Raw genomic sequence first — 24,672 nt, forward strand, 5'->3', positions numbered from 1 at the left:
CTTCTTCTAAAGGAATTGTTCTGTGTGAAAATAAAAACTGGCTAAATGGATATCCAGTGAAAAATAAATGTTTCTAATATAGTTAGCCCAAAATGTAAAGTATAAAAGTGACAATGTCTAACATAATAGCCAGAACACTACTTCCTGATTTGTAGCTTCCTTGGTTTCCACTGATTGGTTACCAGGCAGCAACCAATCTGACTTGAAGGGGGGCGTCACGTGGGTAATATCTGTTTGAATCTGAGCTGCATGCTATGGATCAATTGCAACATTTATGTCCCATGTGGCCCCCCCTTCAAGTCGCTGACTAACTCAGAGTTAGAGAGCTGAAAAGTAGGAAGTAGTGTTCTGGCTATTATGTTAGACATCTAGTCACTCCAGCCTTTAGACATTTTTGGCTAACTAATTGTATTAAAAACATGTTTTTATTTTGCACAGCCTATCTATTTATCCAGTTTTTATTTTTACACTGAACTATTCCTTTAAACACAGTTGATATATTGAGTATCAATGGGCATTGGTGGTCCAAGCAAACTATTAATGTGGTTTTGGTACCAGTGCCTCTTGCTGTATATATAAAGTGAGAAGCAGCAATCACTGGCACAAACACACAACAGCAGCAGATTATTTTCATCCTCTACAACCCATTCATATGTCATCCTATTTTTCACTTTTCAATTTAATCCCTCCAAATGAATATCCCACCTCTTACTCTTCCTAATTCATATACAATTTCCCCAATAGATATAAATCCCACTTTATTAATTTGACATATGTCCCTATCCTCTAATTAATATCCTATCTTCCTCGCCCCCAGTGTCTTCACCAGGCCTTCATCTTCCCACAATTCCTATGCCACTGACTTTTACCTCTTCCCCTTGTTTGTCAAAGATGCTTGTCTCCTCCTCAGTCTGTATGTCATATATTCCTGTCCCCTTAAGCTCCAGTGATGTCTCGCCCTATCCTGATCTCTTGTCCTGGCTTTATTTCCCTGTCCTGCCTGCTCTCTCAGCCACACTGCTATTTGTAAGGTTTCATAGATGGTTATGGATCTGGCAGGGCTTCTCGGTGTGAGAGGAAGACTAGGGAGAGGTAAAAGAAGGGTTAATATTTGAGGGGGGTAGTGAGAGTAAGAGAGAAGGAACTGGCTTGGGGGAGGTGATGTGAGGTCCCATTATAATCAATCAGAAATCCGTCTGCCACTCCACTTCCCCAAGCTCGTATTGGCAGAGGGCCCAAAATAGCCGATTTGCAGTGGTGCAGGGCTCGTCCCCAGGATACACTGCTGTGCTGCTACCCGGCTGCTCTGGGGCAGGATCGGCTTCCGTTGTGCGTGACCCACCAAAGTTCGCTACATATTGGGTGTCTCATTTAAATTATAAAAGGGGGTGCGGTATCACTTCGTTGTGGGGAGGGCTTCTGGCAGCTTTTCTGGGTACCAGATCGCATCCCTATTAGCACACACTGACACTGACGCTTATTTAGAGCAGCAAGGGCTTGTGCGGATGCCGCTGATCTCATAAGTGTAGCTGGGGCTTCTCTACAGAACGCATTTTAGGACATTGTCAGGGGAATGCGTTTGGTACTTCTCTGCACACCCCCATAAGAGTGATCATTAGCTGGGCGCTCCCTTGGAATATGATCCCACTCACAGCCGGTCCCCGAGGCACAGTATGGTGACATCAGCTGAGCACAAAGAGGAAGCGGAGAGCAGCGTCTGAGGGAGGGGATCTAAGTGTTCCGTGTGAGGCTGCCGCCTCCTCCTCCTACATCCCAATCTGTGCTCATCTCACTGGCATCCCCTGCCCGCTCCCTCGCACCTTCCGTCGTCTCCCTTTATTCATGCATCACTCGGGGTGCAGGGGACGAGGGCAGCCCACAGTATGCACTGGGGTGTTGGTCTAGTCTCGTCCAGATCGTGTGTGCTGGATCTGAGCCGGAATCAGACGTTGTCTCTGTGCTGGTGCTGGGGGTCGGAGGAGCATTGCTCTGTTTATGGGGACATCGTCGCTTTCCCATTGCAGGATTACGGAGGCGTTATGTCAGGGCTGGGATCCGATTCCTGGTGGAAGAAAACCCTATATCTAACTGGGGGAGCCCTACTGGCTGCTGCTGCATATCTCCTTCATGAACTACTGGCAATCAGGTGAGGGAGCTAGGCTGGGGAGCCCTAAATATGAACCCCCTTATTCACATGGGTTATGGCCTTGCTTGTTATTCTGCAGCCCTGCTCTGTGTGTATTGCTGTGAGAGCAGATAAGCCTGTGTCACTATGTGACATTGCTTGTGTAGGTGGGTTGTATCAATATAATGCTGCAGCCTATACACTGATTCACACTGTCCTGCTAAGCCCCAGGCCTCCCCAGCATTCATCTTCCACTTCCACTAACACCAGCCTCCTCCCTCTTGTTTATCTTCAGATTGGTGTCTATATATATATACATACAGTATGCAGCACAGCCTTTGCTCTTGTTTGGCCCTTGGATGTCACACATTCCCTCCCTTTCTATCAATTTATATCAATGTTTATTTCATACACAATTCACTATACAATGATTTTCCTTCATTACAGAATGCTGCTGTTAACCTTGCTCTTCCCAAATGATTAATCAGTTTTAGAAACAGAAATGCTTTGGGTAATTTACTTTACAATTTCGTGTAGAAAAGATTTATAGTTTTTGTGCTATATTCAGAATAAAAACATGGCCCTACCCAACATATAATTCAATGCTCCCAGCACTGAGTGACCCTTATCTGACATTCTCTTCATACCAGGGAATGAAAACAGGAGCTCTGTGTGGTGCTGTTGAAATCTATCTATTTCAGCAGTGGCATAAAGTCTATTGGATTAACAGACACTATGCAATATGCATCATAACAAAATTAAACAAGTACATACATTTGGGCACCCCAACAGAGATATTACATCAATACTTAGTTGAGCCTCCTTTTGTAAATGTAACAGCCTCTAGATGCCTCCTATAGCCTTTGATGAGTGTCTGGATTCTGGATGGCGGTATTTTTGACCATTCATTCATACAAAATCTCTCCAGTTTAGTTAAATTTGATGGCTGCCGAGCATGGACAGCCTGCTTCAAATCATCCCATTGATTTTTGATGATATTCAAGTCGGGGGACTGTGACAGTCATTCCAGAATATTGTATTTCTCCCTCTGCATAAATGCCTTTGTAGATTTCGAAGTTTGTTTCGGGTCATTGTCTTGTTGGAACATCCAACCCCTGCGTAACGCCAACTTTGTGACTGATGCTTGAACATTAGCCTGAAGAATTTGTTGATATTGGGTTGAATTCATCCGACCCTCGACTTTAACAAGGGCCCCAGTCCCTGAACTAGCCACACAGCCTCACAGCATGATGGAACTTTCACCAAATTTGACAGTAGGTAGCAGGTGTTTTTCTTGGAATGCGGTGTTCTTCTTCCGCCATGTGCTTTTTGTTATGACCAAAACTAACCCAATTTGTTTCTCATCAGTCCAAAGCACTTTGTTCCAAAATGACTGTGGCTTGTCTGAATTAGCTTTTGCATTTCCCTGAAAACAAAACATTAGGACTTAATAAATCACATGACTCCTTCACGAAAAATAAGCTATTTAGTGGCTTTCATATGCAAAGCAGAAACCGTATGTTGCCCAGTAAGGGCAGAAAACAATCTGTAGGTTCCCGTACAAAGTAGATGAAACTTTGGTTCTTGTTTGACACCACCCTCTTATTTATGTATGGTGGTGCAGGTACAGACAATGAATTACCAAACTCATGTACCCCCTTTTCCCCACCCAAATATGTGGAGTCTGCAGCCACTGCTGTAATTTGCCTTTCCTCCCACTTCTAGAGTCACATGAACAGAAAGCATGTATTAAACATCACGGGTAGTGTTGTTTATTGTCCTAGTGTAGTACCGAGAAAGATTCTAACATTTTACATACCAAGAGCATTTCAGGAATACAGGTCTCAAAAAGATACAATTTTTGTTTTTTTTAGATTTTCATAGAAAAAAGCTCATCTTTTTTCATTGTATTCTACATTGTTAAGAAACTGTACTTCTTTTGTTTTTTTAGATTTTCATAGAAAAAAGCTCATCTTAATTCATTGTATTCTACATTGTTAAGAAACTGTACTTCTTGCATATTTTTCATTGCAGCCCCTGGCAAAATAGGTAGATCATATCTACAGTAATTGCATATGCCAGGGAATTTACTTAGAATTTTGCTTACCAACACTAAAAGGGTAATTTATTATGACCACAAGTGCATCCATAATCCAGCCCCCCCCCCATTTTAATGTAATTTTGACCACCTGGGCAGTTGCGCCTACCACATTGGCATCAAAACTACGCAATTGCATGTATGTGTGGTAGGAAGTCAGATGCAAGTTATGGTTATCATTTTCAGAGTTGGCATTGGGACTCTTCTGGCTCACAGAGTTGAAATGATGCCACTTGCTGTGGTAACCCTGGAATTACTGCCATGTTCAGGGTAGGTGAAGCACCAGGTTTCCCCATTATCAATAACCACACAAGTTTGAACGCAAGAACCTTTAATTCATGGTGTCAGTAAGTGTGACATTTGTGTGTTTGTAAATGACCGCTTATATTAATGCCATATCGAGAAATTGTTCAGTTTCAGCTTGTTGCCCCAGTTTAGGTGCTTGGTGCAAAGAAAAATTGTGATTAATGCTTTATGTTCCCAGCCCAAGAACAATGAACAGACAGATGGGTTTATATAAACTGGGCAGTACTCACAGGGACCTTAGCATCAATTGGATCACTTGCCCTGGGGGACCTGGATCAACACAGTGGTGCTTTACAGATACAGATCTGATATACTGCAGCTCCTAGTCTGTAGTTATGTTTTTTCCTAGGGTAAATATGATCACTATGTAAACACTGAGTATGCTTCACTTTTGCTGCTCACATGTGCTATGCTACAGTGAGGGCTTTTCATAGAAATTAGTGATGTGCTGGTTGACCCAAAACCCAGTAGGGTTTACCGGCAGTTGGGTGGGTTTGGGTTGAAATTTAAGCGACCATTGTAGTTTAGGTGTGGGTCAGACTGGGGAAGTACACTCCTTCTCTGCTCCCGAAGACTCCCTTTGAAGAGGCACTCACAGAAGTAGAGTACAGAGCAAGAAGATGGAGGTACAGGTTGGCTGCTGGTCCTACAATGGTAACATTTTGGGTCAGGTGCCGGTTGAATTTTTTCTGACCTGAACATTACTAAATGATGACAGGTACTAGTAAGAGACCCACTCACTTCCAATATGGATGCTATCTGTGCTTTAAAAATGTAACTACTAACAGTGGCGTAACTACCGGGGGAGCAGGGGATGCGATTGGGCCAGGGCCCCAACCGCCTCAGGGCCCCCCGGCAGCTCGCGCGTCACTGAGTTCTTCAGTAATTGCGGCTGTTTCCGGGTGTATGGAGGGGGCGGGGCCCGGCTGCATGTCGTGTGCCAGGGCCCGCCCCCCTCTAGTTACTTTACTGACTACTAATTGTGTTTGTGTACCCAGAAAAACTTGTTATATGTGCTCAAAAAAGAACACATGATTTGGACTCTCTTACTAAGATAAATGTGCTCTCAGCATACATAATTTATTGCTGTTAATTGCAATGTAAATAAAGCTTTAGTAAAATATTATTTTGGACTATTCTGGTAGTTATGGTATCTAATTAATTCATAGGACCTTTCTTCTTGGCCTGATGTAAATAAAATTATACTCTAATAATTGTTTCTTATTAACTGTATTAGCCCCCCTCCCATGTGAGATTTGTTTTTCATGTATTTATTTTATTATTACTGATAGGATGTACATTTCTATTGGGTGATGAGTGGGGAATGCAGCTGCATTTGTAAAATAGCCGCCTTGGTTATTTTTATTATGCTGCAATTGATTATAATCACAGTACACTGACAGCCAAATCAAGACCATTTTGTTGATATAACTGGGGGGAGGGGGGAAGGTGAGCAGTATAGGGACCAAGGCAGAGACATTTTGGACCCCTAATTTTGATTTAAATATTTAGAGGTAAATGGACCCTAAAAGTATTTGTGCCTAACTTTCATGATAAAGAGACTGTTTAGTTCTGGAATCATGTACAACATTATTTCTTATATAAAAGTGGAAAAAGCTGATGGTTAAGGGAGTTGCTGGTTTGTGACCTGTTGCAATAAACCACCTTTTTTTTAACCGGAGTGCCACCTTTCCATCCTTTGCAAATTATTTCTTAAATACAGTATATCTTTGACAGATATTATTAATAATATTTTTTTTTTTAGGAAAGAGCAAGAGGTGGATTCTAAAGACGCTATTATTCTTCATCAGTTTTCCAGACCAAACAATGGGGTTCCCAGTTTATCTCCATTTTGCCTGAAAATGGAAACTTACTTAAGAATGGCCGATTTACCATATCAGGTAAACCTTGTTATAAAAGTTCTTTAATAGATGCATATTCTTAGAAAATAATTATTTTTCAGGTGGATTTTAAAGGTCAATTTAGAGAAATTACTTCCATGCGGCATTTAAAGGCTGGGCAAAAAGTAGCTACAAATGCTTAGTACAGGGTCAAATAGAAGTGACTGTGACCAAGTTTACTTAATGGCGATGCTCAGAGCCGGGCCAGGGCGGGCATGCGCCCTAGGCAACCTGGCCAGCTGTTGCGCCGAAGGGGGGCACCCATGGGCAAATAGACGTTGGCCCGCACAGACGCTGGTGCACATGCGCGAATCACAGCTGGCGCACATGCGCGAATCACTGCTGGCGCGCATGCGCAAATTACTGCTGGCGCGCATGCACGAACTGATGCCAGTGCGCATGCGCCAATCGACGTGAACGGACAGTCCAGACAGGAGAGAGGGGACCGGACTAGGGGGTAGGAGCCAGAGGAGGTACGTGCCTGGCGCCCCCTCAGCTTTGCGCCCTAGGCAGGTGCCTACTCTGCCTACCCCTAGTTCCGGCCCTGGCGATGCGCTCACAAATCATTGCAATCACTGGAGTTAAATACGCTAACGTACCAGCTTACGTTAATTTCAGCAAGTTTCAAATTTTCTGGTGACAAAATAAGTTGGCGAATATTTTTGCTTTAAAATAGTCTTGTTTTATGGCGTTTATTATGGCAATTTTTAATAACAGAAATATGGTCAGATATGCTTCTTCAAAATTGATAAACTTTATTGAACTACACTCTGTCAATACAATAGAAATCATAAACTTATTGATATGCTTCTTCAAAACTTTATAAACTTGATAGTGACCTTACACTCTGAAAATAGAATCTAAACAAAAAAAATATAAGTATACACAAATCATAAATGTATGGACAATAGACACCTGTCATTTTACAGAAGACATCCCATTTATTGGAATCCACACAGTGTCGGACTGGGACACCAGGGACCCACCAAAAAACCTTAGACCAGGGGCACACCAAAAACTTCAGACTAGGGGTCCACTCTCAGTACTATTTTCTTCCTCTCCTCGTTCAACCTCTATTCTCCTAGTCTCTTTTCTTTACATACTATAATCTATTATTCAATCTATTAAGCATTTTTCTCATAGAAATAATGAATGACCGTGAAATAGTCCAAATGTTTATGTAAGGGAATCTTACCCTGGTGGTGTAGTGGGGGGACGGCAAGGACGCCTGCCGCCCCCTCGGCGGGGACGCCCGCCGCATCCGTCTGTTTCGCTGATCTCTGCTGCTCTAGGGTGCGCGCGCGCACCTCTTCCTGGAATTTGTGCGCATCACGTCAGCGCGCAGTGGCGCGAGATTCAAATAGTATTAAAGGGAGCTTCAGTGTGTAGTCCAGTGCCCGTGATAGGATTTGTTCCTGGTGCTTTAGCTGTTGCTATTCTGTGTGAATCTGTTCCTGATTATCTGGTTTTACCCTTTGCCTGCCTGTTTGACTATTCTGATCTCTGGAACCTGACCCTTACCTGAAACCGACCTTGACTCTGCTTAATCCTCCTGTTTGACGTTCCGGTTTGACCTCTGCCTGTTATTTGACTCCGATTCTGCCTCAACCCATCTGTTTGATCACCTGGTTTTGACCCTTTGCCTTCCTGATGATTCTGTTATCCGCCTGCCTCGATCCAGCCTGTCTGACCATCCGCTTGCCTTGTCCTTTTGTACTGTGACCTTTGCCAGCCAGAACATCTCGCCTTGCACCCCTCGTTAAGTCCAGGTGGCACCCAAGTAAGCTGAGGGCTCCTCCCGAAGCCCAACGGTGGTCACACTACTGGTGAAGCCAAGCCGAGACCAGGGTGCTTGGCATTTGTTCTGGTATCGGGTGCTGGCCGTGACAGTTTAGCAGCATGAGAGCCCACTGACACCTGGTCCCACTGGGAGTTTTCCTGGTATCCCTGTGGGCCAGTCCGACACTGAATCCACATATATAAGTAATATTTTCACAGTGAAGGACTGACGAGCATCAAACTGACAGGAGTCCCCTTGAGAATTTTCTTTCAAAAAAATACTTTAATGCGCTAATTTTTGCCGAATATTCTAGCGTCAATTTTGTGTATTCCACATTTTGCTGAATAGTCGACCGGGCGTTAATTTGCATGTAGCGTTTTTTTCAGTGAATGTGATAACTGGCGATCACATATTCTTATGCAAGAAAATTTGCAAATTTATATTCATTGCAAGTTGGTAAATAAATTATTAATCAAAGCACTGAATGTGGATGGTTGGGAATTACATTTTCATAAAATTGCAAACTTGTGTTTCTATATTTATTCTCATCTCTGATCTCTAGTCTTAGCAATTTGATTTTAATCACTGCAGGTGAGGGCATCTGTAGATTTGTACGGGCTCATTTTACAAATGCAGCCACAATGGCTAAAACCAAAGCCATTCATAATGTCTATGGTTCCAATGCTTGTATTTCTTTTGTGCTCCTGATGTGCTGAGCAGCTCTGTATTTTGGTTGACCCCATCATAGCCTATTGGCATATATGCAGTAATTGGTGACATAATGGCCATTGGTCTTAGTATAAGCAAAGAATGAGGCAAAAGGGACAAATGAGGAGGATGATCTGATTCAAAAGGCTTTTTTATTTTGTTCACTTTTAGTTTGATCACATGGAGTAATTTAAGACTGCATGGCTGGAAATCAAAATATATGTAAAGTGGGTGTGGCAAAGAATTGAATTGGGCAGGTCAGAAGCAGGAGAATTCAGTGAAGCAGCCAGAATATATTAGCAGCTTTGAGCAATTGCACTGTTCAATGCTATGGATCATATATTAAATGAAATATGAAGGGCATAGGTTAAATAAATATGTACTGTTGCTATGCATTGGTAAAAATGAAATGCTTGTTTTAGAAAGACAACTATAGTTGTAAATAGGCTATTGTAGTCATCAGAGCAGTGGAGGGAAATCGTGTGACTTTTTGTCACAAAACAAGGAAGGGAAAAATGTATATGCAAATTAGGATTCGATTCGGTATTCAGCCGAATCTTTCGCGAAGGATTTCGGGTTCAGCAGAATCAAAAGTAGTGGATTTGGTGCATCCCTAATTTTTACCCCATGCATGGCACAGGGTCATTGTAAATGGTTGTTTTCCATTTTTGGAAAATACCTATTTCAGGTCAAATGAGAATATTTGTGACCTTTTAGAGATTCACTTTTTAGAACTGTCATTGAAAGGTGATATCCAAACAGGGAAGATTGAGTCATAAATCCAGTTTAAACCATACCTTGAACAGTATCCCGTACAGTGAGCTTGTTAGGTTAGGTGTTGTACCCTGGACGTACCCTTCAAAGAGCAATCTAAAGAACCAGAGGGCTAATAGAAGGGAATATTGTGTGGAATTAGTGAAAACCTTGAATGAGAAAGCAAGTCTAGTAAAATTAGATTTTTTTTATATCATTTTTTTAGATTTTTTCTTGTTACTAATGCTAAAGATTTTGGTCAGATATATAAAATTGTAAGCAAATACTCGGTTTTACACTAATATTAATGACATGCTGGCTAATAGTGAAATGTGTCCCTAAGAAAGTAAGATGATGGCACCAAGTTTGGTTTGCACTATGAAGCCGGGTTCATAGGAGACTTTTAAAGATACTTTAAAATTGGGAGCCCAATATTGTAAAATATGTAATATAATTACAGATGGCATGGATTTTCAATCCAATGTTATCGGTCATTTTTACAAAAATAAAATGTTCTGTAACTGTTTGCATTTTAAGAGATAAATTATTTACTTATTGTTGCAGTGGTTAAAACACTGTATGGGACATAGTATCTGCTTCCCCTGAATTTATGTGAAGTATACTGAATTTTGACTTTGGTTGCACAGGTCGGAATATTTAATTTGAAATTACCTGTCTATATTTATCCCATGAAGGAGAAATACATTATTTATTTATTTTAATTATTCTCCGTGAAATTCTTAATTATGAAGCAAACATGTTTGAGGTACTTATAATCGACAAAGAGTCACGGGATTTTATAATGCATTCAAGTGTTTCTAAATTATTAGTGAAATAAATGAATGTTATTTTTTAAGATATCCTATAGAGGATATCCTGTAGGTGCTATATATCAAGGGATGACCTCACTTCTGTGAGCCTATGATTAAGGGCATGAAGTCCAAAATGCATGAGGTCCAGTGCCCTTACCCATGGTCTAACCATGCCATCTGTTTTTTTTATTGAAGTGCTGCTGTAGTCTAACAGATAATGGAAATACAAAGTCATGTCTGGTGCTGTACTACATTCCTATATTTACTAAATGTATTTAATAAGAAATAAGCAAAAAGATGTTCACATTCCACATTCTACACAGTCCTGATTCCCTGTAAAGGAGATTGAAATTGATGTGAATGATCATTAATCTCTGTAAAGTGTTGACATTATATATAGAGAAAAATAAACCCAAAAATCAATTGATTGAACATATCCAGGGAGCTTCTCTGAGCACTTTTGCAGTGTACATTAGCTTTTTCTTTTCATTTTTTTTCTTTTTAGGGTCAGGGCACACAGGCAGATTCAGGGAGATTAGTCGGCGGGCGACAAATCTCCTCTTCTTCGGGGCTACTAATCTACCTGAACTGCCTCCCCTACCTTTCCGCCGGCTAAAATGTAAATCCCTGGCGGGATGGCACTCGGAGTGGTTCATTTTCCAAAGTCGCACAAAGTTTACTCGTGAGGCAACTTTGGGCGACTTCGTAAAACGAATCGCTCCTAGTGCCGGAGATTTACATTTTAGCCGGCGGTAAGACGGGAATCTTTCATGATTGTCAAAAGCTTTGTTCTGTTTGATGCTGGTTTTTGTTCAATAATCCAATATATCTGAGTTTTTTATTCAATAATGAATAATTCGGGTTTTTTGTGCACCAATTTAAAGAACTTACTCCATTCGATTTGTCGCACAATCTTTTTCCTGCATGGACAATTTTCTGTCCGAATTGTTAGTAAATTAAGCCAGATTGTGAATGGAAGTTCGGTCAAATTTTATAGATGAACTGATGAAACACCACTATAAAAAGCCCCCCCCCCCAAATTTCAAGGGGGTCATAACTTAAACTTGACTTTTTCTTACATTATTATAAAACAAATTTTGACCAAGCTCCCAACCTGAATCCCTTGAATTTACCAATAATTTTTCTTTGAGAAATCAGTGTGTCAATTCAAATTGTGTGAATTTTTCGAATTCTTGTGTTACTCTGGTTCGTCGAGTTTGTCGCTGAAAAACTTGAATTATTTGAGCGAACACCTGAAAAATCGTAAAGCCAAAAAACATCTTCAAATGTTAAAGGGACCTCTGCCATTGACTTTTACATGCATTTGACAGGTTTTAGTTAGATTTTTTAAGTTTCTGATTTTTTTTTTGCTTCTTTGGGGCACAATCAATCAAAAAATTTGAGTTGCATTTTTTTTTCAGTAGAAAAACTCGACTAGCCTATTTTGCAAAAGCTATAATATAAATATGCTGCTGAGATATATTTATATGATCTCCAAGTTTTAAGTGATACCAATAAAGGATTGTTTTTAATTACTAAACCCACCCGCTGGGGCTTTGCTTTGATTGGATTATGCCTTCTGGGGGTTTGGCTGTACGTTGCAGCACAGTATGAGACGAAGGCTGGTGAGTGCTCCTGCTTTTTGTGTGTTGGACTCATCAGCTATTAATTGAGGAGATTTAGTGAGTTTTTATTCTTATAATTGATTGTCACACTTTGTGGTAGAAAATGCAGTGGGTTGTAGGGGAATTAACAAAAACAATTTAAGAATCATTGCTTATAGGAATCTTGCTGACCATATGTGAACTAGAGTTTGATGAATCCAAGTAAAATCTTTGGTACTCAAGGTGTTAAGAAACCTGTGGTAGCTCACTGCATAATAGTAAACATACAAAGGAGAATATTTGATCTCTGCCCTAAATTATTCATAATTAGTGGTTGTATCACGACACAGAGAATGTAATGTTGTTTGTATCCCAGCTCACCCTACATTATCTCCCTGATCTATAATATTGTGTTTTAGAATTACTTTGATGGGAAGCTGTCACCTCAGGGGAAAATGCCTTGGATAGAATACAATCACAAGAGAGTATCTGGCACTGAATTCATTATTGACTTTTTGGAAGAGAAACTTGGTGCTAACTTGAACAAACATCTTAGTCCACACCAAAGAGCTGTATCCAGAGCCTTCACCAAAATGGTGGAAGAACACTTTTACTGGTGAGTAATCAAATATTAATATTGGCTTCCATTTAAGTTTGCTTCAACACCAGCTTTCTAGTAGCTAATAAAGGGCTGGAACCAAATTGTAAGTATAAATGTCCATTAGTCAAATAGAAAGGCAAAATATAAACATTCATTCACAATTCAAGATTTATGCAGCACACTAGGGGTCATTTACTATAAACCACAGAAGAAGTGCAAGAGCACTCAAGGACACAAGAGTGTAGTTATGTATTCATGGGAATGGCTGCAGGTCTCTGTACTCTGAAACTGAAAATAGAAAAGTTCCAACTAAATCCATTGGTTATAAACTCTGTATTGAAGGAGATCTAAGCCCTCCATACCACTGCTCCACCGTGCCACTTAGTTCTCTAAAGAAGTTGACCAAAAATACTTAAAATTACAGATACAAGAGAATTTACCAATGATTACAAGGACTGTGTTAGCTATCTTGCTGTTATCTTGCATACAGTGATTATTATTTCATTTTAGCTTTTATTAACTGCCAATATAATGAATTTTGTAACCTGCTGGTTAGTTGTTGTTAGTAGTTGTTCAGTCGAAGAGATATATGTTCAGAAAGAAAATAGAAAAATGTTTGAATGTTGCTCTACTCAGGAAAAAGATGGGAAAGGGCATCTGGCACTTCTGATCTCCTTCTTGAGCAGAGCAACAGCAGAACACGTCTCTGTTTTCCTTCTGATGGTATAAATATTTGACTGTACAGATACAAGAACTGACCAAAAGGTGGCACTGTTGTTACAAAATTCATTATATTAGCAGCTTACTTAAATATCTCTAATTAATAATTAATGTAATGTTAATTAGAAAAGCACCCTGAGTAATTTTAAAATATTTCTTTTAAGGTTTATTTAATGCTTCGAACGCCGATTGCAGGAATAAAGAACATGGAGCCTGATTAACACAGTTCATATGGGATTCTCATTGGAGGCTTATTTTGCATTGCAATGCAGATGCTGACCCTGGAGATCTGGGGAATAGTTTTAAGAAATATTGATTTAAGTATACAACTCTGATGTTACTGACTACAGCACCTAGTATGCCTTAACCTTGATAACAGATTAAAGTATACTGGGGTTTGTAGTCCAGCAACAACTGAGCAAAGGGGACTTGGGTTCATCTAAAGTAAATAAATGCATTTATATTTTGTCTTGCAGGACTTTAGCATATTGTCAGTGGGTAGAGAATCTTGATGAAACACAGAAAATGCTAAACATTACTGGACCTCTTAGTGACTTACTGAAGTGGATTCTGTGCCACCTTACCAAAGGAATAGTGAAACGGGAAATGTATGGACAAGGCATAGGGCGCTTCTCTGAAGAAGAAATATACAGTTTAATGGAGAAAGACATGCGATCTCTTGCTGGACTTCTAGGTAATGTGCCATAAGATTTATAATTCCCATTTGTTTTAGTTATACTTAAAATGCACACAATCTGTATTCTAATTACCAAGTTGATTTTTGTCCATACCATATGTAGAAGCGAAACAGTTTTTTTATACTTTGTAATATAACAAATACTTTTGCCTTTAGGAGATAAAAAGTACCTCATGGGACCAAAGTTCTCAACCTTAGATGCCACGGTCTTTGGGCATTTGGCACAAGCAATGTGGACCTTACCAGGAACAAGACCTGAAAGATTAATTAAAGGTGACTGCATCTTTTATTATGCAAAAAAAAAAAACAAAAATCAATTTTACTTATATGTAATGCATTGTGCACAGTGCAGTTTCTGACACATTTTGCAGAATGTTTTACCCAGAATGTTTTTTTTTTTTTTTTAAACTTCACCCTATGCAAGTGATCAGCAACCCTTGCATCAAAACTCGTGTAGTTGCAAATTGGACACATTTGCTATAAAAATTTTCTGTGTTGGTATGTTGTCCAAAATTACATCTGTTTAGTGATGCAGGCTGCAGTGGGAATCCTGCAATTACCACCTGCCCATTGGAGGTAGCTTTAGGGTTCCCCTGTAATCCATGCAATTAGGAGTGATTTAGAAAGTGTGAGGACTTACCCTGGTGGTCTAGGGGGGTCGGAATTGGAGGCATCTGTCTTTACTATAAACTCTCAACTAAAGTCGGGGGCTACCATAATGGGGTATTGGCACAGTGCAGACTTAAGTTCTTTAGAGGCCTGTTCTGCATTGTCATTCCACTTAATCATGACAGACTTCTGGCCCTCAGTCAAGTCTGTCAAAGGGGCAGCCAGGGTAGCAAAATTGGGCACATTTCTCTGAATTTACTGTGAATCCACCTTTTTTTTTTAAAGAGTCTAGCACTGCTGGACTTTCGGCCAGTGCTGAAAATTACAATAAAATCTAAGCAGACAGAGGTGGTCTTAAAATGGGAGTGTAGCAATTTGTCCATTGCCTGTTGAAAGGTAGCTGGGGCAATTTGGAGCCCAAAAGGCATCCTTTTATACTGAAAAAGCCCCTCTGGGGTGGAGAAGGCAGTTTTCTCCCTAGCCTATCAAGTTATAGGTATTTGCCAATACCCTTTAATAAGATCAAGGGTGGTGATACACCTGGCTTGTCCTTACCTCTTAATAAGTTCGTCAACCCGAGGCATAGGGTAAGCATCAAATTTGGATTCCTCATTCAACTTCCTGTAAACATTACAAAACCGTATAGTTCCATTGGGCTTGGGGACTAGGACAATTGGATACCCCAGTGGATACTGGTTCCCTATCTCTCCAGGGCTTTAGCAAATTAACATGGTAGATCTGGTAGGGTTTCCTTTTTCCTGGCTGGTGTACCTGTAATCCACCTCCCCTACCTTTTCAACAATTTCAAAAGGTTCTTGCCACTTAGCTAGTAACTTACTCTCTACTGTAGGGATGAGTACCGCCACTCTGTCCTCAACCTGGAAATATCTTATTTTGGCTGATTGTACACTCTACTTTGTGTTTCTTGGGCCTTCCGGAGATGCTCTTTCACCATTGGCATCACATTAGCAATCCTCTCCCGCATTTGGGCAATGTGCTCTATGACAGTTCTATAGGGGGTGGTCTCACTCTCCGATGTTTCTTTTACCAAATCAAGTAACCCCCCGGGGTCATCGCCCATACACCAATTCAAAGGGCAAAAAATAGAATCTTGGGGTACTTCTCGAATGGAAAAAAAGCAAAGCTAGAAGCAGGCAATCCCAAATACCAGTCCAACACGACCCACTCCACAATGTGTGTGTCCGACATGGATTCTGGCTGCAGTTATTTGGTCAATAGCTGTACTAGATGATGCATCTGGGAATGAGGTGAAAGCTTTGCTTGATAAGTCCAGTTGTGCACCTACTGGGCTCTAACTGCTGAAGTTACCCCAAAACGGGCCAGAATCTCCCCTTTAAGCCAAGTGTAGTCCATAGCATCCTCAGGGGAAAGGTCATAATAAGCCTTTTGAGGCTCCCCAGACAGAAAAGGAGCAATGAGACCAGACCATTTATCCCAGGGCCACTCCTCACTTCAGAGGTAGTGAGAAAGGCCTCAACATTATCGCTGGGGGTTAACTTTTGTAAAACATTACTGGCCCTGGTAACCACTTGACTGCTTGGGCTACTGGCTCTCTCCCCTGGGTGAGCTGTTGCACTGTCTCAGTCAGTAGCTTTAACTGAGATCCTGAGGTTTCCTGCTGGACTGCAACTTGCAAGTTGAATGGTGGCTCCTGCCAACTGCTGCAGCAACTTCTCCATATGTAAGATAATTGGCTTTTTCCTTTTTGGCCTTTTCTGTAGTGCAAATACTCGAACCAAGCACCAGATGTAAAGTTCAGGTGAAGTGGGATCGCCCATGAACTACGGTCACAACACAGCCGTAGAATAAATGTCCTTTTATTTCTTATTCAAACTTAAGCCATATCTTCAGCAGGTAAACATGACAACTTAAACAAAGTCTTAGTCTCAGCATAAAGTAACAACTTTCATGCACTGCAGAATTGGAAAAACGGTTAACTTTCCCATTTAGGGTTCAGACTCATCGAGCCTTGCAAAACTTTTGATCCTTAGCGAGGAGAATGATTTTCAAACACTTTTCCTTTTGCAAACCTCACGTGTCTCTACCAACCCCCTTCCTGAACTCTCAGGGCTCTCTTATTTCCTGCACTGCTGCAGTAATTAGCCCTCTTGTGCATCTTTTCAGGTACAGGAATAAAGGGGAAATATACCTGTTGTCCAGGATCCACCCCTGGAGTCCTGTACAATATATATCAAAACCCCTTCATATTTAGTTAGCTCTTTCTCTAACTGCTGATGCTAATGCATTGCATTCACTTCCGGCTGCTTAAGTAATTTTTTGGCTCTGTGGGTTGTTAAAACTCAATGTAGCTGCTGAGCTCTAACACATCTTAGAACATAATGGTGCTTGACTGATCAAAGCAGTTGAACACTTCCCGAAGAAGGGACCCATTTGCCTACTTTTACAAAGGAGTATGTTTAGTGACTAAAATAAAATTCTGAGCTGCTGGGAATCTTAAGGATTTTCCAGTTTGAATATATATACTGTATATATTCCTAATGGTGCTCATATATGGAGCATTTTGCTAAGCTCTTCAACATGAGTTCAATTAATAGAACTTGTGGTGATCATGCTTTTTGCCTAATTTCATATCTATGTTTTTGTTATTTCTCGAGCTAAAGAGGGCAAACAGGAAAAACTGAAGATTCTCCATCTTTGGAGAGGTGCATAATTAGATTACCAATATACAACTCTTTAAATTTCCCTTTTCTTGCAAATGTTTTGTCAGCAACTGTCCATCATGCTGGGGATTATTTGTGCACTTCTAATTTAATTATCTAACTCGCAAGGGCCGATCAGATTCACAGAGTTAAAAATGTGTAGTCCACTGGTCTGACCCAAACCATCCAATTGTAACTAATATCTCATCACAGCTGAGAGATCAGAGCTAAATGCTGATTGGTTGCTATGGGTTACAATTTTAGAGTACAATTTCTCACTTACATGATAATTTGCTTCCCACAGAGGATAATAAAGGTTGTACTAAGTACCTTTCACTGTTCAGCATATTTCTGGAACATCTAGCTATGGAAGTGCTTTAGAGCAATATTCTACATCAGAACTGTACCTTCTGTGATTCTGTGTATGATATTGGCTACAAGAGGGAGCTATCTGCAGCAAGCTGCTCAGTTGCTCCCAGTTCCTTTGCTTTACTTCAATGCACTGATTATTTCTATTCTTCAGTTACATATTACACAAGTTCAGCATAATCTACATATGCTTCAGCTTCAGATACACAACAGGGCTTGTGTGCGTCTGCAAATGAAGCTCACTTTTCCCATAGTCAGTTGTGTGTAGCTCCACTTTCACTAAAAGTAGCTGCGTTTGTTTTTCCGTATAGTTCTGTACAGTTGCATTCAGCATCAGTCCTTCCTGCTTTCCATTCCAAATTGATCACTGCTGTGCAGGTCTGGATTGAGAATTAAAATAGGCCCTGGCATTTCAGGTACACAGGGCCCAATCAGCCCACATAGAGGCCCAATCAGCCCCCACCAGCCCACTAAATACTGACTTTCTATGGCACCTTATAGCAGCCCCTCTGGCATTTGCCAGTCCGGGCCTGCTGCTGTGCCTGTTGACACAGGAGAACCTAATAACTTACCTAAGTCAGCAGACTGAATTAGAATGGGACTAATTTGAAAAACAAACTGGCATTTAAGTAAATTTAGATTGATAACATATGAGATTAGTCATCCTGTGATCTTCTCTAGGGCAGGCGACTAATCTCAAAATTCTTTCCCAGTAGCTAACATGCAAGTTGGCGTAAAGTTGCCTGACGTTTCCTTGTGTTTCTCTGCCGTGATTTGTATTCTGGCTGCTGGGAAAACACCTGGAGGAGATTAGTTGCCTGTGCTAGAGATTAATCGTGGGGTGATGAATCTCCTAATAGGTCATCACCCTTAGATTTGTAGTCAAAAGGCTATTTTTTAGCATTCAAGAAGTAGTTTTTTATGTATTAATGTGTCCCCAGGTTGTCATGGCATAAGAAAAAAAATCACTTATTTTCTTTATCAATAATATATATATAGTTTTTCTGACTCTAAAGATAGAATTTATTTCTCAGTTCTGCACATGATATCCCATAAACATCTATAAGAAGCTAAGAAAGTGTACAGTGGAAACATTTTAATTTGAAGCAATATTTCAATAACACTATAAGATTGGCCACAATATTCACATTGGATACAGTGGGCCGTGCCCCTTCAGCCTGAAAAGGGCTACGGTGTGTCCTTGCAAAAACATTTTCTTTCTAATTTCAACATAAAGTCAACATAAGTAACAATGTTGTACAACTGACAGCCCAGGTAGCAGTTTGAGACCATCCTAAATAGCACAAAATACACCCTGGCTCGCCTGGTGCACTGCCCTTAAAGTAATTGCCCCCCCATGAAATCACTGTAATGCAAATGTAATGTTGGGGACAAGCCCCTGTGTTTTAATGAAGTCAAACACACAAAAATTTTTTCGAGGCATGCTCCTTGGTTAGCTGTGACCTCCCTAAACAAGCAAATGAAACCCATGTTAGTAAAATGTAGTTAGCTTGTACATTGTGCCATGTTTTGTATATTAATGTGCTGCAAAAGTGTCCAGTACTAAATTTCCTGTAATGTTGCACTGCCATCTAGTGTTTTTTTTCTGTAAAGAATTCCCTTAAGATTTCCGCATCCAGGAATGGATTATGTGCTAAATGCATTTTTAAGAAGACAAAGAAGCTATTCTAATTTAAGCTGTTGTAAACTGTTATTAAACCCACCCTTCTCAGCATTTATGTTGTTCCTCTCTATATGAAAAACAAAACCTTACTACGTATTACACTCATACAGAAGGTTATTAATAAAAGATGCACAGTTTGCTTCAGGTCTAGTTACCTATTGCAATTAATGAGCAGAAAGCATTAATTGGCCACCTGTTTAAAAGAAAAGATCTATGGGGTTACTGCAGAGCAAACTTTGTGCCTTTTTTTTTTTTTAAATGTGGGGTATTATTTAAGGTCATAGTGTAGCATCTGTTGTTGGAGAATGCAAGTAAGACAGACCTAGTTTCTACAGTAAGGGGGTTATTTATCTCATTATTTCTATTAAACAAAGTCCAACCAACTCCAAATTGCCGATTGGACCTTATTTATCATAGAAAAAGTTCACTAAAACAGTTCGGGCAAAAATCCGAAAAAAATCACATTTTTCCGCCAAAAAGGTCCGATTTTCCCACCACAATTGGACTTTTGCCAACAGAAATGCAAAAAAATTTGATTTTTGTCCAAAATTCAGCGTGGACCATGATATTGAAATGGGACCTTTGCCATTGATTTCTAAAGGACCCTGACAGCTTGGAGATGGCGGATTTTCGGATTCTGATTTTTTTTCAGCCATATGGTATAATAAATTCAGAAAAAATCTGATTTTTTTTTTGGTGATTTTTGTATTTGGAGTTTGATAAATAACCCCCTAACAGACAGCTGCCTACTATCTAACAAATTAAACCTCCATAACATAAATATATTTTTATTTAGAGTTTTATTTAGTCTTAATTTAAACTATATGGCAAAAACACAACTAAAAGTTATTGGAATTTGAAATTTAGACCATGCCCAACGTCTTGTCTGCTATTTTTCAAGCTGGCTGGCCACAACCATCCACATCACTCCTGGGTGTCAGGGCTATGGCCTCATGTCATTGGGAGAGAGGCAAGATAAATGGAAACGAAGTAAGTTTATAGGGAAAAAATTAGCGGAGCTCACCTAACTCGGCGTCCAAGAATCACGTCTCCCCCTCCAGCGGCATCCCGCGAGAGCTCCACAGGCGCAACCAATTCCAACTACTACGATGCAAGATGAGCTCAATAGCTGCAGGCGCTCAGCCGGAGGAATTAAGGCACATATTATCTTTATCAAATGTGGCTTTTATTCACGCAAACAATGTGACAAACAGTGGCAATCATAGTGCAATAAAGCCTTTATTGCACTATGATTGCCACTGTTTGTCACATTGTTTGCGTGAATAAAAGCCACATTTGATCAAGATAATACGTGCCTTAATTCCTCCGGCTGAGCGCCTGCAGCTATCAAGATAAATGGAAACTCCAGGAAAGCGTTAGCTGCAAGAGCATCTTTAGTTTTCTCAGAACCTGTACACAGAGGGATACCCTAAAACAAGACTGAATAAGTATTGCCATGTATTATACACACTTTAGGAAGAACATTTATGGGTACAGTTGTGATTTAAGTACAGTATGTCTGTACTCCTTTGTGTCCTTGAATAGTCCTTGGCAAAGGGGTTGACAGAGCCGACTTTTGACAGTGGCAGCTCCTGATAATCTGCAAAGCAGTATACCAAGTCTATAGAGTTTAGTAATCACTTGATATTGCATGTGTTCAAACCGCATACCAGAGTTGGCTATGTCATCATTTTCTGTATATAGCTATGGCTTTATAAAATAGCTTTGAAAATGTATGAAATTCTTTTTTTTTGTTTAGAGAGAAGATAATGGCTGCTCCATCACTCATAGGCCACACAGGTCACACCAGCGTATAAAAAGGAACTCCTGATAGATACCCATGTACTTAGTGGTTGATTTAATTGAAAAAAAGTAATTTTGCATACTTCCCAGCATTCTCAAAATGGAAATCAGCATTGTTGTATCAATCTTTTCATACAACAAGGCCAAGTCCAGTTACAAACAGACATAGGGTCGGTCTGCCTAATCTACAAATTTGTACAATCCCCCTTAAATAGGGAGAGGTAAAGGTATGTATATTGGTCCTAACAGTGTCGGACTGGGATCTGAGGGGCCCACCAGAAAACCTTAGACTGTGGGCCCACAATTATTCTTCTTCTCCTGACTTAACCTCTTTATTCTCCTAGTCTTTTAAATCTGCTTACTTTATTTTTCCATTATTAAGCATTTTTTCCCATAAATAAATAGGGAATGACCATGAAATAGGATAAATGGTTAGAAGCATAGTCCACTGACAATGGACCCACCGGGAGTTTTCCTGGTATCCTGGTGGGCCAGTACGACACTGGGTCCTAATACAGTGGGATTCAAAGGTTGGACGTACTGCCTGGCTACACGTGGCATGGCAGAGTTATGCAAGGAAACTGTAGTCGTTACTCCGTAAAGTAGGATCACAGCTAGAAGGTGTATTTCTTATAGGTACTTGCATTAAATTATAAGGGATAGATAGGCATGTGCTGCTTACAAATTAAAACATACTTAGTGTAAGAAAGTAAGGATGGGGGTTTATATGATTTTAAGTGTGCTATGGAAAAGTGATTTTCTTAACCTTTAACTTCTTACATCATCCTGCCTTTATACATATTGTAGCCTCTGGATAAGGAAGTGAAGCATGTTGCAGCAAATTGACCATACTTACTCTCTGTTTTCATTATTGCAGGAGAACTTATCAACCTCGCAATGTATTGTGAAAGAATCAGAAGGAAATTTTGGCCAGAATGGCACGATGACAATGACAACACAACGTATGAATCAGATGACAGCGGAGAGGACAGCAAAACTCATACTCCGTTCCAGGACTTCAGTTATTATTCAAGGACTGGTACCTTCGAAGACGACGGAAACAGTATTTCCCAAACTCCTGACACAGATTTCACAGGACATTCGCTCTTTGACTCCGATGTAGACATGGATGAGTTTACAGATCATGAGCAATGCAAGTGACACACACCAAAACTCTGCTCTGAGTGCTTCTACAGGATTAAGAGCCTCAGTGCTAAATTCTGCACATACTTCATACAGGCTAGTTTAGTTAGAATAAATAATTCAGGTTTTGCACATATCGTTGGCCTAAACAAGCCTTATGCCTGGGAGACAGGTTTAACTACAAGAAATAGAAGTCTGTTTAGCAGAGGGTGGTACAATGGTAGCCATTTAGTGGAGCAGGGGGGGTTCTGGGTTTGGGGAGTTTCGTTTTGACAAAAAGTAAAATGTGAAGATGTTAAAACTAGTAAAAACTCTGCATTATTGGGAGTAAATTTAATACATTTGCTCTTGTGCACAATTGATGAAACACATTACTCACAGAGGGGCATTTGTGCATCAACCCCCACTTGTTATAAAAGGCATTGAGTTTGCCCTTGTGACAACCAATAAGAAGTTTGCTTTTAAATAGGTGACCAGTAAATGCTTCCTATGGATTCATTGCTATTGGTTACTGCACTAGGGCAAACTTAGTGCCTTTTATTACATATGGAGATATGTCTGATGAAGAGACCTTGGTATTCTCAACAACTTATTCCTATTCAGACATTAAAGGCAAAAGGTAAAAGGCATTTTACAAATTATATTTTTGTAAGATTTAGACAGAACCATTTTAAGAAAATTCTATGCAGTTTTTTTTTATTTCACTTTTTGTTCAGCATCTTCCACCTTCTGAAATGATGTTTTCTGCTTGTAAGGGCCACACTTAGCTCAGAAACCAGGGAATATAATGGGGGTTATTTATTGAAGTCTGATTTTTCAAGTCTGACTTTTAAAGGTAAAAAACCTACATTTTTTTGTGTTAAAAGTCAGAATAAAAAAGTACTCCATCTCAAACCTGCCGAGTTCATGTAGAAGTCAATGGCAGATGTCCCGTTGACAATTTGAAGATATTCTGATTTGTGCTTGGTTTCATTCAATAATCTGAAGATTTTATGGTTTTGGGCATCAAATCCCAACAAGTTAGAGGTTTCAGGCGTCAAATCCGATATAATCGCAGTTTTCAGCAACAAATCCGAAAAAACTTGCATGATTCTGATTTTTTCGTGCACAGGAAATTTTCGTGAAAATTCATTGATAAATAGGGGGAAAAGTCCTTGTGGATTTGGTTGGAGTGTTTTTCAGAAAATTTGATAAATATTTGATAAATAACCCCTTTGGAATGGCAGAATAGAAAATGACTTTAATGAAAATTGCTTCTAAATATCACTTTCTAAAAAATATTATTAAGTTGAACTGCCCCTTTAACACCCAGTATTGCATCGGGATTTATAGAACAAGGGATTGTCTGTCAGGATCTACCAACAGTGTGTGGTTAGCAGGTAGGAGCCGAAATGCATGGTAACATGGCGACACCATGTTTGGTGTTAGAATAACCAGGAAATGGAAGTGTGCTCAGAATGAAGTTTAATGGTAAACTATAAACAATTGGTGCTGTTGAAACGGAAGACAAATAATAAGAAGTAAAATGAGAACTATAACAAACCAAAGGTTGGGGCAGGCTGATGCAAGTCCGTGTACACAGGCAAGAGTTCATAGGCGGGCGGCAGGCGATACAGGTCCTAGGAACAGGCAAGATATCAGTGGCAGGCGGCAAACAATGCAAGTCCGTGAAACAGGCGAAGGGTCGAACCAGGAGATCAGATCAAGGATGTAGCAGGTACAAGGAATAAACAGGTCAGAGGAACAAGCAGGACAAGTCAGGAATCAGGGACTGGGTAATTTCAGGAACACTGGCACAAGGCGACTAGAACACAGAAATAAATCAATGATCCAGCAATGGCTGGCAGAAAGGTAATGGCTTATATAGAGCCTTGATGATAAGATCACCGACACCTGGCTTCAATGAGATAGGGGTGGAGACATGGAATAGCAGTAATCTACACTGACATTTCGAGGTGTGAGCTCCAACTGCCTCCAGTGGCTCAGCATGAGAATGCACTGTCCAGTCAACCTGCAGACCAGGGATTCAATCCCCAATAGTCCTGACATTACCCCCCCTTCAAGTATCACCCTCCGGGTGATACTAAAGTCAAAACATTATTTAACAGGGAGAAAACCGCCAAGATCAGGAGTCAGGGTAGAGAAGCTGCCAGGGACAGGAACCAACACTGAAGTACTACCTGGAGCCACATCTGGAACCGGAGGACCACCAGGATCAGGAGTGCCACTAAACTCAAGAGCCCATGCAGGCAAGTCACCAGGGTTGAGGGCCAGAACT

At 40.3% G+C, this 24,672-nt stretch overlaps 1 protein-coding gene across 1 annotated transcript; it reads left to right on the forward strand.

Moving 5' to 3' along the window:
* The first annotated feature begins 440 nt into the window (after positions 1 to 440).
* On the forward strand, positions 441 to 23,245 carry LOC108717961 (failed axon connections homolog). The gene is made up of 6 exons (XM_018265420.2): positions 441 to 2,146; positions 6,295 to 6,430; positions 12,507 to 12,703; positions 13,885 to 14,102; positions 14,262 to 14,378; positions 22,129 to 23,245. The coding sequence occupies exons 1-6, from the start codon at positions 1,884 to 1,886 to the stop codon at positions 22,410 to 22,412; spliced, it is 1,215 nt and encodes a 404-aa protein (XP_018120909.1). The 5' UTR covers positions 441 to 1,883; the 3' UTR covers positions 22,413 to 23,245.
* The last annotated feature ends 1,427 nt before the right edge of the window (positions 23,246 to 24,672 follow it).

The sequence above is a fragment of the Xenopus laevis genome, chromosome 5S (assembly GCF_017654675.1).
Source record: "Xenopus laevis strain J_2021 chromosome 5S, Xenopus_laevis_v10.1, whole genome shotgun sequence".
Lineage (NCBI taxonomy): Eukaryota > Metazoa > Chordata > Amphibia > Anura > Pipidae > Xenopus > Xenopus laevis.

Coding starts and splice junctions, on each gene's coding strand:
- LOC108717961 (XM_018265420.2), top strand. CDS start 1,884: ATGCACTGGGGTGTTGGTCTAGTCTCGTCCAGATCGTGTGTGCTGGAT. Junction 12,704..13,884: donor GTGGAAGAACACTTTTACTG/GTGAGTAATCAA, acceptor TTTGTCTTGCAG/GACTTTAGCATATTGTCAGT. Junction 14,379..22,128: donor ACCTGAAAGATTAATTAAAG/GTGACTGCATCT, acceptor TCATTATTGCAG/GAGAACTTATCAACCTCGCA.